The sequence below is a fragment of the Pelodiscus sinensis genome, chromosome 29, assembly GCF_049634645.1.
Source record: "Pelodiscus sinensis isolate JC-2024 chromosome 29, ASM4963464v1, whole genome shotgun sequence".
NCBI classification, from domain to species: domain Eukaryota; kingdom Metazoa; phylum Chordata; order Testudines; family Trionychidae; genus Pelodiscus; species Pelodiscus sinensis.
In genome coordinates this window covers 6861389-6873981 of record NC_134739.1, presented here as the reverse complement: position 1 = coordinate 6873981, position 12593 = coordinate 6861389, and the positions used below count along the sequence as shown (strand labels likewise).

Genomic DNA, 12593 nt, shown 5'->3' with positions numbered 1-12593 from the left:
TTGAAATAATGCCCTATTTTGGGCCATCCCTTATCCCTCGTGCAATGAGGTTTACCAGGATGGCAAAATAGCGTGCCTGTTACTTTGAAATACCGTGCAGCTTGTATAGACATGAGGTAACTAAAATATTCATGCAGTGTACATGTACCGCAGATCCTCTATATACATAAAGCTTGTTGAGTCTCATGCACTGAATACATTCTGAAGAATATTTTAAAGGGTTTATTGGCTATATTTTGCCATTTTCATCATAGTGTTTGTCCGGATGCTGTTGACAAAGGAGAAATTTATAAGTTTTGCTACAGAGAATTCCATGAACAACTGCTTTAAAAAAAAAAAAAAAAAAAAGATAGCTGACACCTTCTACTCTCAATATGACTGAAGTAGAGCTCAGTGTAGGTCAGCCAGTGACCCTCTCTGGTTAACGTTAGGGTCCATCTTCATCCAGGAAGTCAGGAAGAACAGCAAAAGCGACCATTTAAGTTTTGTTGTTTTTTTAAAAGCTATTTGTTTCACTAGATCTATTTGACAGGATGGGCAGGGGAATGTAGAAGTGAGAAACTGATGGAAACTAGCCAATACACTTGGCTGCTTTGTGCTGGTTCTGAATGACACAAAATATCCACAGTGAATGTGTAAATCACTCTTATAACAAGTACAATTCAAGAAAAAAAACTATTTAGAAGTTTGATTTTACAGTAACTTTGTATTTCGCTGGACTATTAATAGTGATTACGCTTACCCACTTGTTATCTATGATACAATTACATACTTTCAATTTAAATGAAGTTTGGTGGTTACATATTTACGAAGTGGCAGTTTTATTTACTCAGAGCTAAAAGGCACTGCAGTGAAGAGAACGAACATACTTTAGAGTGACCAGTAGTTCCCATTAAACCTTCAAATGCAATGAAAAACAACCTTTGGCTCTATTACATTCTGAGAGCGTTCAGACAAACCTGCCGCTGCTTTCTGTAGTGTGAAAGCCTGGATCTGTGGTGTGACAGTGGAGATTTTCCCTTCTGAAATGATGGATGAGTCCAGTTTGGTGATTTCCAGGCTGTCATTTATATTTGTCTGAGTTATTCCTCCTTTATTTGTTTTACTTTTTGTCTTTCTGTTTGGAATTTTAGGTGGGAACTTCATTTTCAACTTTTTACTATTCTCCTATAAATAGAGGAAAAAGTTTCAAATCTAGATTTATATACAGGCAAGTGGATTGCAAATCAAAGAATACAGACATGCTCGTTTGCAATTTCACTAAAAAGTAAGATGTCTAACAGATGTACACACAAACAAAACAACAAAGATAACAGTGATACAAGGTCTTAAACATAGGCATGAAACATGCACATTAACTCCAACCACAATGTTGCACCGAGGTTCTTGGTTTGGTTTCAAGTAGCTTGAATGAAAGAGTAAACTGACTTTGACCAAAAAGGTTTCTAATCCATGTCGTTTATCAAATATATGTATCTGGACCATACAGAGTCTCTTTACCAAGTATATTGATGATATTGCACCTCTCATCCAGAGATCTAATTTCATTTTCATCGATCAGGAAAGGTAGGCCATCCCTATTTTTTCAAAGGCTGTGGGTGGGAGGCCAGGGGAGGGGAAGAAGAGATATTCGAGTGTTCTCTCTCACTCTGGCTCTCTGGAACTTACTACTGAAAGCAAAAGTTCAGCAAAAATAAGGACGCAAGAAATACAAAGGAAAAAGTATTAGCTTTATTTTTTTCCGGTTTTCACTGCGAGGTCCCCTCCTCCTGCTCTGGCCTCCCAGTTTATTGGTTCAGAGATTATCAGAAGACACATTTGATACTTCCTTTGATTCACTTCACATTTTAGTACTTTGCTTTTCCTATACATTTCAATTCCTGATTAAAGCTCTCGGTATCACTGAATAGCATGGTGATTTTACAAGATTAGCTACAAGTTGGACATCAACCTAAACCTCTACCTCTTTCTCTGATGAGTCACCAGGCTGTGTTCTCACACAACAGCACTTTTCCCCAAAGGTGCCGGGAGGAGTATGAAACTAGCTAGGAACACTTTGTTTACTGTCAGTTTCTGGCTACTATAGAAGCATTGCCATACACTACAGAAGTTGTTGAGTAATTACTTGGGTGGAGTCTCTCATTTTGAGAAGGAACACGCATCATCATCACTGAATTTTTGCAATCCCATATTGAAATGTAATCTGCTTGAAATATGTTCTATTGATGACTATCAGTTACTAATCTGACCCCAGGCACACTCCAGGGTGAATGTTCATTGACACGGACACCTAGGTGTTAAGGCACTAAAGCCATCACCCAATCATGTGCAGCCAAATGTGCTTCATGAAGTCGATATGTTATAAGCCAATTCTTCAGCTGCTTCACACATTACTCAGTGGGAGCTTTGTACAAAGTAGTGAATAATCACAAGCAGAAAGCAAAAACATGGATGAATTATTTAGGGTATGCACCCTTCCTTACCTTTGTTGTAGAACTATCACTAGTAAATAGGCGAGAACTTCTTCGAGGCAGTGCATTAGGTGGAGCAGCAATGGTTGGGCTCAATACCTGAGGCGTCGTACTACAAACAAACAGTTTATTAGAAGTAAAATTCTTTAAAAAGCTATTTTTACTGATTTGTATGAAATTAGCAGATGTCATGTACACTTGGGTGCAGGTGCCTCCATCTCTTTGGGACAGATTTATAACAATATGACAAACCAAAATTTTGATTTAAACCTCCTCCTCTCCTGTTTATGGATCACGGAAGCAATGTGATATTTCTGTAACCAGGACATTTCAATGCTAGCAAGTAAAACCAAGCTGTTCGTTGTCCTCTCCTAGATATAACATATACACATACAGGTGCAATGAAAGCTGCAAGGTTTGGCTATAAGGAAGGGGAAAACCCAAATTAGCAGCCAAGAACAACCAGGTGGATGAAAGTCTCACCTGTCATTAGCTGACTGTCTTTCCATATTTCACTCTGGGGACCCTTTGCCACATAAGAGAACAAGTCCCCAGTACCAAAATTAACTTCATTCTCATGAGAATCAAGATTGAATAGCCATTTGGGGCACATTTTATTTAATGCAAATTAAGCATTTGCACACAAGGAAAAGAACACACTTTTAAATTTGGCAATTTTCTGAACTGTTAAAAGCAGTGGTTCTCAAACTTTTTGTCCTGTAGCCCACTCAATGCAAAGCCTTCCGTGTCCAGTTGCTAATGGAAACTCATCATTAAATATATAATTACGCCCAAGCCATTTTGCTAGTGCTGCAGCTAGGTAGAACAGTTTAATTTAACCAGTAAAAAAGGAAATATTAATTTAAATTATCAAACAGATTAAGAGCTTTAACTTTCTCATGTTAGTTTATCAATCTTCATTTTAAATAAAGTAAAATATTAGTTTATGTCCAACACAAAAGGTTCCCATGTTTTCTTTATTTATGGCAGGGGTGGTGAAACTTTTTTGGGTCGGGGGGCCACTGACCCATAGAAAAAACAGTTGAGAACACCACAAGTAAACCCCCAACCCTCACTCATGTGGCCCCCCAACTGAGACACTTCACTCCTCTGGCATTCCAGCCCCACCGTGGGAGGGACAGGAAGGACTGAGGCTCTGGGCTTCCCATAGGCAGATTTAGTCTTCTGGGGTTCCCGGGTTAGTGGATTCTGTGGACCTCCCCTGGGCTTGGGACAAAAATACGGGGGTGGGGTGTTCAGTGTGCAGGACAAGGTTGTCAGCAAGAGGGATGGAGGTGCAGGATCTGGTAAATTAATAAATTAATGGAGATTGCCTATCTCCTAGAACTGGAAGGGACCTTGAAAGGTCGTCGAGTTCAGTCACCTGCCTTCACAGCAGGATCAAGTACCATCCCTGACAAATTTTTGCCCCAAATCCCTAAATGGCCTCCGTAAGGATTGCACTCACAACCCTGGGTTTAGCAGGCCAATGCTCAAACCACTGATGCTCAAACCTCCCCCCAACTGATGTGTGATCAGAAGGTGGGGTGCAGGGGGGGATGAGGGTGCGAGGTCTGGATGGGAGGTGGAGTGCAGGAGCAGGCTGTCTGGCCAGGGGAGGTGGCAAGAGCGAGGGAAGGTGCAGGAGTGGACTGGGGATAGGATGTGTGGCATGGAGGGGTGGGGGAGGATGAAAGAGTGGGCTGGGGGTGTGGGATGTGTTGGCAGGGTACGTGTGTGAGAGGACTAGGGACACAGGGGGCTGGGCATGAGGGAGTGGGGGGGGGGGGGGGAGGACACGTTACTTGCCTTTGTGCCCTGCGCCACTCCCAATCATGGCCTCCCGCTGCTCCCATTAGCCGGAATGTGGCCAAATGGGAGCAGTGGGGAAGCCTCCAGGCAGTGTGTCTGTGCACCTCTGTTTCCCAAGCTGGTGGAGGGGGAGCACTTCTTCCCAGTGAGACTGATTGCGCAGCAAGACTCGGGGATTTCTTCCCACCCTAGCAGCAGGAAGCCGGCGCTGGTGCTCCAATCTCACGGGGAGGAGGAAAGGTTGGAGTGCCAGCTCAGGCTGCCTGCTGCGGGGAGAAGCTGGGGGGCTGAGCTCGAGCCATGGACTACCTGGAAGGCAGCCACAGACCACTGGTTTGGGAACCACTAAGTTAAAGTGATGAATTTTAAACAAGTTGTTTATCAACATATATTACTGAAATAAATATTGAGAAATCACTCTCTCAAGTAGTAAGAGAACTACTCTTGCCAACAGAACTCCAATACAGTGCAAAATGCAATTAAAAATCTTGTAGAGAGAGCCGTCAAGTCAGGATCTTCATACCAAATTGCAATAAGGCCATTCTACCAAGTATGAGCTGAACAGATCCAATCAAGAATGATGTTTCATGCATAGACCAGACTCAATTTGTGATTGTCGTAAGGACACAAGAAGCAGAACCAGGTGTAAAAGATGCTACTGAGGTAAGTCATTTTTAATACCTTGTCTGTGGGCCAGAACTCTGTGTTTGTGCAACAAGGACTGGAGTCACTTCCCGGCTATTTCCACTCTGTGAGAAGACAGACTTTGTTCCAGCTTGGCTTATCCTGGTGACAGACTGCATGATACAAAGTTTCTACAGGTTTGTTATTATGTCGCTAAGGTCAGGAAAAAAAAGTAAATGTATAGCTATTTAATAATTACAGTAAGTGAGGGGGAAAGACAAGCAGAATTCATTTAGCCAACAAGAGCTAATAGTCTATAATAGCGAATCAGTCCAGCCATCAAAGAAACTGCTCTCTCCAGAGACCAGCTGAGCTCAGCTAGGCATCAAGAACTGGAGTGAGGTCACCAAAAAGGTATGCAGTCTATCTGCTGGCAGGGAGAAACCCCAAGAAACATGTAAAGTGAAAATATGTATTTTATTTATTTAAAGAGACTCCCATACTGGATTAAGGTGGACTACTTGAAATGCTGTGGTCAAATGTACAAAGTAATATTGGGAAAGAGAAATTTAATCTTTCCGTAATTACATTATATTTGCAGAACACAAAGGCCCCAATCAGCATTGGAAAATCATTATGTTAGGCACCGTGCAAACAAAGCTTACAATAACCTTTAGTTAGGAGTGGAATATAAGCGGCTGGATGCAGTTTGCCAGGGTCAGCCCCTGGTGGGCCATCAGACAACTTATCTGCAGGTTCCTGGTGACTCCCAGCTCCTGGTGGCTGCAGTTCGCCATTCCCAGCAAATGAGAACTGTGGGAAGCAGTGCAGGCTGGGCCACCTCTTCCTACAGCTCCCGCTGAAAGGGCATGGCAAACCGTGGCCAGGAGGAGCTGCGAGTGGCTGTACCTGTGGACATGCAGCTAAATAAAGTGTCTGGTAGCCCATCAGGGTTACCACCTGGCAAACTGCATCTAGACCGTGAGCTGCTTAATGCACACCCCTGCCTTAAGTGCTTATTTGTCACCATGTTTAGTAGAGAATCACTATTTCGTTTCACATCGCATAATGTTTGCTAATGAGATTTTGCACATTTACTGCATATATGCATTTGGGGCAGCTATGACGTTAATCTCTGCTACCAGAAACTGGTGACTGCAACATGATACACTAAGTTAATGAGAGAAGTTTAAATGTGGATTCAGAGTGGCCTTTGTTCATATTTTTTCTACATCCAAGGGACGTATTCAGTATTTATTCAGGTTTTTTTTAAAGTTACAAACAGGAAACGAACACATATTTTAAAAATGCATCATTAATGCCATCCAAAATAAGCCTTTCAGATCCACTGAAACCATTATGAACAGAAAAAAAAATGCCCCCAATATCACATACTTCCAAGCTCCTAGCTGCCTAAAATTGAGATGAAACAACATTGGCTATATCAGTTTCTGATGATTTTTATTAATAAATCATCTGTCCTGCGCCCTTCCCCTTTAACCAGTTCATACAGGATGGTACATTGTGCACGCCTAGCAAGTGTGCTTGTCCTCTCAGGTAGGCAGGGGTGCTAAGAGCCATTGAATCAAACTGTAGCTGCAGCCCCCCCTGCACCTCTAGTTCCAGCATCTATGCAGGCAGGACATACTTGGATCCATCCTAATGTATATATATATTTTTTTATTTACTTGTTCCTTAGGAAGCTCTTACTACAAAGCATGCAGTTGCAGCTATTGAGTTTGCAAAAAACAGTTTAAAATAATTTGAGTAGCAGAAATGAAACTGAAAAGCAATTATTCAGATTGTATAGAACATGTACCAGAATACTAAACTGTTTGTTAGAATTATGCTTATCAATGCTTGTTTAGATAGCAACATGAAATGCACTCAAAAGTAGCATGCCCACATGGATTAGTGAAGTTTACACCAATGGATCACTAGACAACTAATAGGTTAAAATATTTTAGAGCCCTATCACAGGACTCAAAATGTACAAAAGTTGTTTCACTAGAAACATAATGAACCTAGATCATTCATTACAAAGAAAAAAAAATCTTAACACTAACACCTTTAAAACTGTACCCTACTAACCAATAAGCATTAAAAAAATATTTAAAGTGATGTTAGTCACAGGCCTCTAAAACCAGCAATAACTAAGTGGGAAAAGTAATAGAGATGTAGCCGTGTTAGTCTGGTCTAGTTGAAACAAAAGACAGGACTAGGCAGCAATTTAAAGACTAACAAGATGGTTTATTAGGTGATGGTTTATCAGGCCCATGAAAGCTCATCACCTAATAAACCATCTTGTTAGTCTTTAAATTGCTGCCTAGTCCTGTCTAAGTGGGAAAAGGCATTTGGGATATAGAAATGCCCAAATACAAGGAGGGTTGCTTTGCAACTCTGTTGTGGAAAACTGGTTAGCAGCTTTGAAATTGGTTTTGCGCTACATAAGGATGGGAATCAGTGAGGCAAGCAGCTTTCCAGAGGATTGAGGGAGTACTTAGCAGACAGTCCAGCTCCAACACAGCAGCAATGGGGATGTGAAACTAAGGGCGGAACAAGCAAGCGAGTTATCTGGGGGAGAACATAATGCAAAACAGAGCATAACTGATGGAGGACACTGAAGAAGAGTGTGTTTTAGCAGCACTGGAATGTCAGTGGAGGTTTTCCAGGGAGCAAGTAATTCCACTGTGCTTGTACATATCGGTGAAAGCGTGACTCCAGCGTTCTGAACAAAGTGAAATGACATCAGGAGGCCACAGAGCAGCTATGCCCAGGGCTCGCCGAACTGCGGTGAGCCCCACTCGCCAGCCGTGCTGTCCGGCGATCTGCACATGCGCAGATCGTTCTGCGCATGCGCAGATCGCCCGAACCCGGCTCTTCCGGGTTACAATCTACTCGCACGTGGCGATGCCATTCAAAAGTGACAAATCCATGAATTAGTGATTCAGCAGAGTGAATGCTGAGTTAGGATTTGATCTAGCTGGTAGATGAACTTATAGTTCAAGTTTCCAGATCAAGCACTCCCAAATTTTGATTTACTTGTAGAAATAAAAAAAACCTGAATTTGCCCAGACCACTGACTGATAAAGCAAGTTCTACTTCGAGAGGATTAATACATTGTTTAAGACCTCCTTTCAACACCTTTAAAATACATTCCTTTATAAAGGTCTCTGAAAAGGGAAGTTATTAACTAGGGATGTTGGTGTATAGTCGTGTAAACGATTAACCGATAAGCCTGGGCTTATTGCTTAATCCAAATGACTTTCTGTCTCTGTCAGAGCTGGGGAAGAGGGTATGGGAGGTGGGAGCTGATGCCCATGGTGAGCCAGCTTTTAAGCCAGCTCCAGCACCCATGCTGTAGCCTCTGAGGGTAAGTCTACACTACCACCTTAGTTCGAACTAGGGTGGTTATGTAGGCAACCGGAGTTGCAAACGAAGCCCGGGATTTGAATTTCCCGGGCTTCATTTGCATCTCGCCGGGCGCCGCCATTTTTAAATGTCCGCTAGTGCGGACTCGGTGCCACGTGTAGCTGTGCGGCACGGAGTCCGCACTAGCGGACATTTAAAAATGGCGGCGCCCGGCGAGATGCAAATGAAGCCCGGGAAATTCAAATCCCGGGCTTCATTTGCAACTCCGGTTGCCTACATAACCACCCTAGTTTGAACTAGGGTGGTAGTGTAGACATACCCTGATAGAGCAGCAGCAATGCGGAGTGTGAGGGTGGCAGGCGGGAGCCGTTACATGTGGGGAGCCAACTCTCAGTGCAGCCACCTGTCGTCCCCCCCCCTTTGCTGCCTCCCACAGAGGCAGTGGGGGAAGCACTGGCTCTGAGGAGCTGCCTGCCCCCGCCCGTCCCCACGCTGCTGCCTCTGATTCAGAGGAAGTGATGCAGGGGGAGGAGGGAGGGAAAGAAGATGGGGAGGCTGCCATGGGATGCCGGCACAGCCTCTGTCTGTGGGGAGCTCAGTCCCCTGCAGACAGAGGCTGCTGCCCCATGCTGCTGCCTCTGATACAGAGATATCAGCACAGGGTGGCATGAAGCTCCCTGGGAGATGAGCCAGGAGCTCGCTTGCTGCCGTCCCCGTCCCTGGGAACCATCGAATAATCATGTAACTACTAAGATTCGGTGCAGTTAAACCAGGGGTGAGCAATAATTTTAATAGGGGGGGGGGCCACTTTGTGAATTTTGGTACGTGATGACAGGCCACACCCCCTGGAAGGGGTGTAGCCTCAGGTGGAAGGGATGGGGGCTAAGAGAGTGTGTGAGTGTGAAAGACACACTGCATGTGTGAGACAGACTGACACAGATTGTGTGCGTGTGGCACAGAGTATGAGAGGCAGTGTGTAGCACACAGACAGTGTGGTAGTGTGTGACTGACAGAGCATGTATGCTGGCTGCTGCTAGGTAAGTTTCTGAAAGAAATCATGTGCTGTCTCTTTAAGAAAGGGAAAACTGTTCTGCTCTGTGGTCTCTTCCCTCCCCCACTCTACAGAGATAGGGCTCTTGTACATTCAAAAGCAGAAGTGCCTGCAGTGGGAACCCCGCTCACACTGTTTCCCTGCTGTGCCTCTGCCTCCCCTAGTCCCTGCAGAGATGGTGCTGGGGGGAACCAGCTTAAAGCCAGTTCCCCCCAGCACAGGCTCCTGCACCCTACATTTGCTGCCTCTCTGATAGACTAGTTGAGTCGCTACTCAACTATACGATAAGCTTTTGCTTATCAGGTAGTCGACTAGTTACTTACATCCCTAGTATAATCTTGCCCCAAAGACTATGGTACAAGGAATACATTCTTTTACTTAAAGCCTTTAAAAAAAAGTAAGATCTGTTTCACTCATGTGTGACATGCATTTAACATCTCAGCTATCATTTGCACCAGTAAATAATAGCCTTAACTCTGATATGAAATGGCCACTCAAGCGATAGCTACCCAAAACAAATGCAAGAAAGTCTGCACGGGGAAAAAAATATCCAACTTATCAGAGCAACAGTTATATACTTGCACACAAGTTTAATTTTATATTCTCTTGTATGTAAACCGAGACAAAACAGCAAACACATTACTGAATGCAAGATACCTTCTTTGAAGGTGCTCCGGTAGATGGCACATCAATTACAGAAGATGAATTAGTGTAGTTTTGTAAATATGATCCATCTCCAGGGCTAGGGGTTTCTAGTGGCAAAATTCCAAAACTGAGAAAATAATGAAATGGAGATGTCAGAACCAGGGTAGCCTCGAAAAGCAGTATCATAATAAAAACATTTCAGGAAAGGCTTGATCTTGTTGTGGCACAGGGAGTCAGGCCATCTGTGTTCCATTTCCAGCAACGCCACTGACTTCCTATGTGAGCCTTTCTGCAAGTCTCTGTTCCTCCATTACTATCTATAAATTAGAGATAAGAATATTTCCTTTTTCCTACCCTTCCTCTGTCTATTTAATTGCAAGCTTTGGGGATAAGGAAGTTATCTTCTATACAGTAGCTAGCACAAGAGGGTTCTGATCTCATCTGGGGCCAATATTCACTGATGCAATACTAAATAATAAATATTTTTTTAAAGGAAAGCCAAGGCAAGGTCATTCATGAGACAGGACATGTGAAGTATAACCGTTGGTATCAAAACAACAACAAAATATAACAATCCTTTTATTATTGACTTTTTTATTACAGAAGTTGTACTAAGTAAAAAACAGACTCAAAATGCCTTTCCTCTAAAGCCATAAAATACTGGTGGCTCATTTAATTTTAGTTACTGAAGTTTGGACAAAAAACTACCGCTACTAAAATGAGACTGGCTACTTTTTATAAATGGTTTGGCTTTGGCCCCAGCAGCATTATCTACTGAGTACTGTAAATATACGTGGTGCTTTACAATATACAGAGAAAGAAATGGTTCCTGCCCAAAGACACAAGGAACAGTGGCAATGAAAATAGTTACAAAGTAGGGTTTTAAATTCCTAATCTTACCTTGGTGTCAATGGGCTTAGAGCAGCTGGGCCTCCCAGTAAACTCCGACCTGTTTTTGGTTTATTTTGAGCCTGTTTAGATAATATGGCAGGTCCTGATCCAAGAGGGACAGCATCTGGTGAAATTACAGCTGAATCAATGTAAGACATAGAGGAATCTGTGTTCAAGGAGGAGTATTTTGAATTGGATGATTCCAGGTTGAGTCTGTTCAATTCCTGAAATGGAAGACATCTTTTATAACATCTACTTGCAAGTAATTCTTCAGTCATTCATTCAAATCCGAGAGACAGCTTCCAAGGTCAGAGGGCTGGGTGAAACTTACAATTGTATCTTGAGGAGTTTCCATAAGGACAGTCTCAGGCTGTCTGTGGGATACATTGTGATTAGACACTAATGTTGTGCAAGTGTTGGGCAGACAGCTGCTGAAGTTCTGCAAAGATGTTAATTTAAATGTTTGGTCAGGGTCTGGCTTCTCACCTGTAAGAGTGAAGAAAGATTTAACCAGGGTTATTAATGGTCAAATATATTGGGGGCTTGGGAAAAAGCAAAATGTAAGGGACACTTGATATTTTAAGAATAAGGAGTATGTTTTTGTGCATTTGTTTTTAGAAGGCACTAAACTATAGATCCTAAATTATTTTGGATTTCAGACTTAACTCTACCACGTCTATCCATTTCATTTAATCCCCTGGAGAATTAAAGAAATTCATAGAGGATAGGACCATCAATGGCTGCTAGTCAAGGGGGGCAGAGATGCAACCACATGACCTGAGCGTCCAAGCCTTTGACTGCGAGAAGCCAAACTGAATGACAGGGCAATCATCCAACTGATCTATCCCGTGTTCTAGTCAATCCGTCTAACTCATATAGCAATAGCTACTGCTGGAAAACTGGATACTGGGCTAGACTGAAAATTGGTCTGACCCAGCATAGCCATTCTTATATTACTATCATTTGTCTAGAAATCAAGACAAGACTGTAGGCAGGCATACTGATACATCAGCGTTCACTTGTTTCTATCCAGTTCTTCTTGAGACATCTACCAGCTGGCCCCTTCAAAACTGTCTTAAAAGACAAAGTCTGCCTAAGTTGATCAGAGCAGCAAAATGTGGCGATCATCCAAAAATGCATCTCGGAGTAATGAGAGTTAGAGTGCTCAAAAAAAGCATATGCTTGGAGAGGTGGTCAAGTTTCTTTTGTAAGTTCTGGGGAGCTTTGGGAACTGTAACAATTTTTTCTATTCAAGGGAAGATTTATTTGGTGCTTGCTCTCCTCTCTTCCCCCCAGCTCTCCACAAAAGCTCATTTTCAGGAGTCATAAAAGCCAGGCAATCAGGAAGTAAGGAGCAACTCATAAATTAAACAGATCTACAAAATATTTAAGATGTGTATTGCTACTGTAGCTTTATCAAATACCTTTTAAGAAGTTTTTCAGTTAATTATTTACATGGAGAAAATACCAAATCCAGAGGGCAATTAAAAAAAAAAAATCACATCTCATCACACAAAGTTATACAGACCTACCTATTTCACATAGTGATTCAAAAGGGGACCAGAGGAAAGGATTTAAACTAAGGCTCTTTTGGTAACATTCGGATCCTTTGGCAAGCCGATCTGTCTTGCTGTAAGAGAATTAAAACAAACAGTTGAAGGAAAGTTAAAAACAGCATTTACATTAAATAAAATGTTCAAAAGAAAGGGGAGGGGGAAAAACAAGAA

At 42.6% G+C, this 12593-nt stretch overlaps 1 protein-coding gene across 6 annotated transcripts in view; it reads right to left on the bottom strand.

Moving 5' to 3' along the window:
• CDC27 (cell division cycle 27) overlaps window positions 1-12593 on the bottom strand; it is a 57535-nt gene that overhangs the window by 22568 nt on the left and 22374 nt on the right. For 4 of the 6 annotated variants that reach the window (XM_075911552.1, XM_075911550.1, XM_075911551.1 and 1 more), the window contains exons 5-11: window positions 12399-12496; window positions 11198-11352; window positions 10876-11090; window positions 9988-10102; window positions 4965-5098; window positions 2484-2583; window positions 960-1167 (exon numbers count right to left, since the gene is read on the bottom strand). In XM_075911552.1, the coding sequence (XP_075767667.1) occupies window positions 960-1167; window positions 2484-2583; window positions 4965-5098; window positions 9988-10102; window positions 10876-11090; window positions 11198-11352; window positions 12399-12496 (1025 nt within the window). The remainder of the gene's footprint in view (window positions 1-959; window positions 1168-2483; window positions 2584-4964; window positions 5099-9987; window positions 10103-10875; window positions 11091-11197; window positions 11353-12398; window positions 12497-12593) is intronic. The other 2 variants (XM_075911554.1, XM_075911553.1) reach the window with 1 other exon arrangement.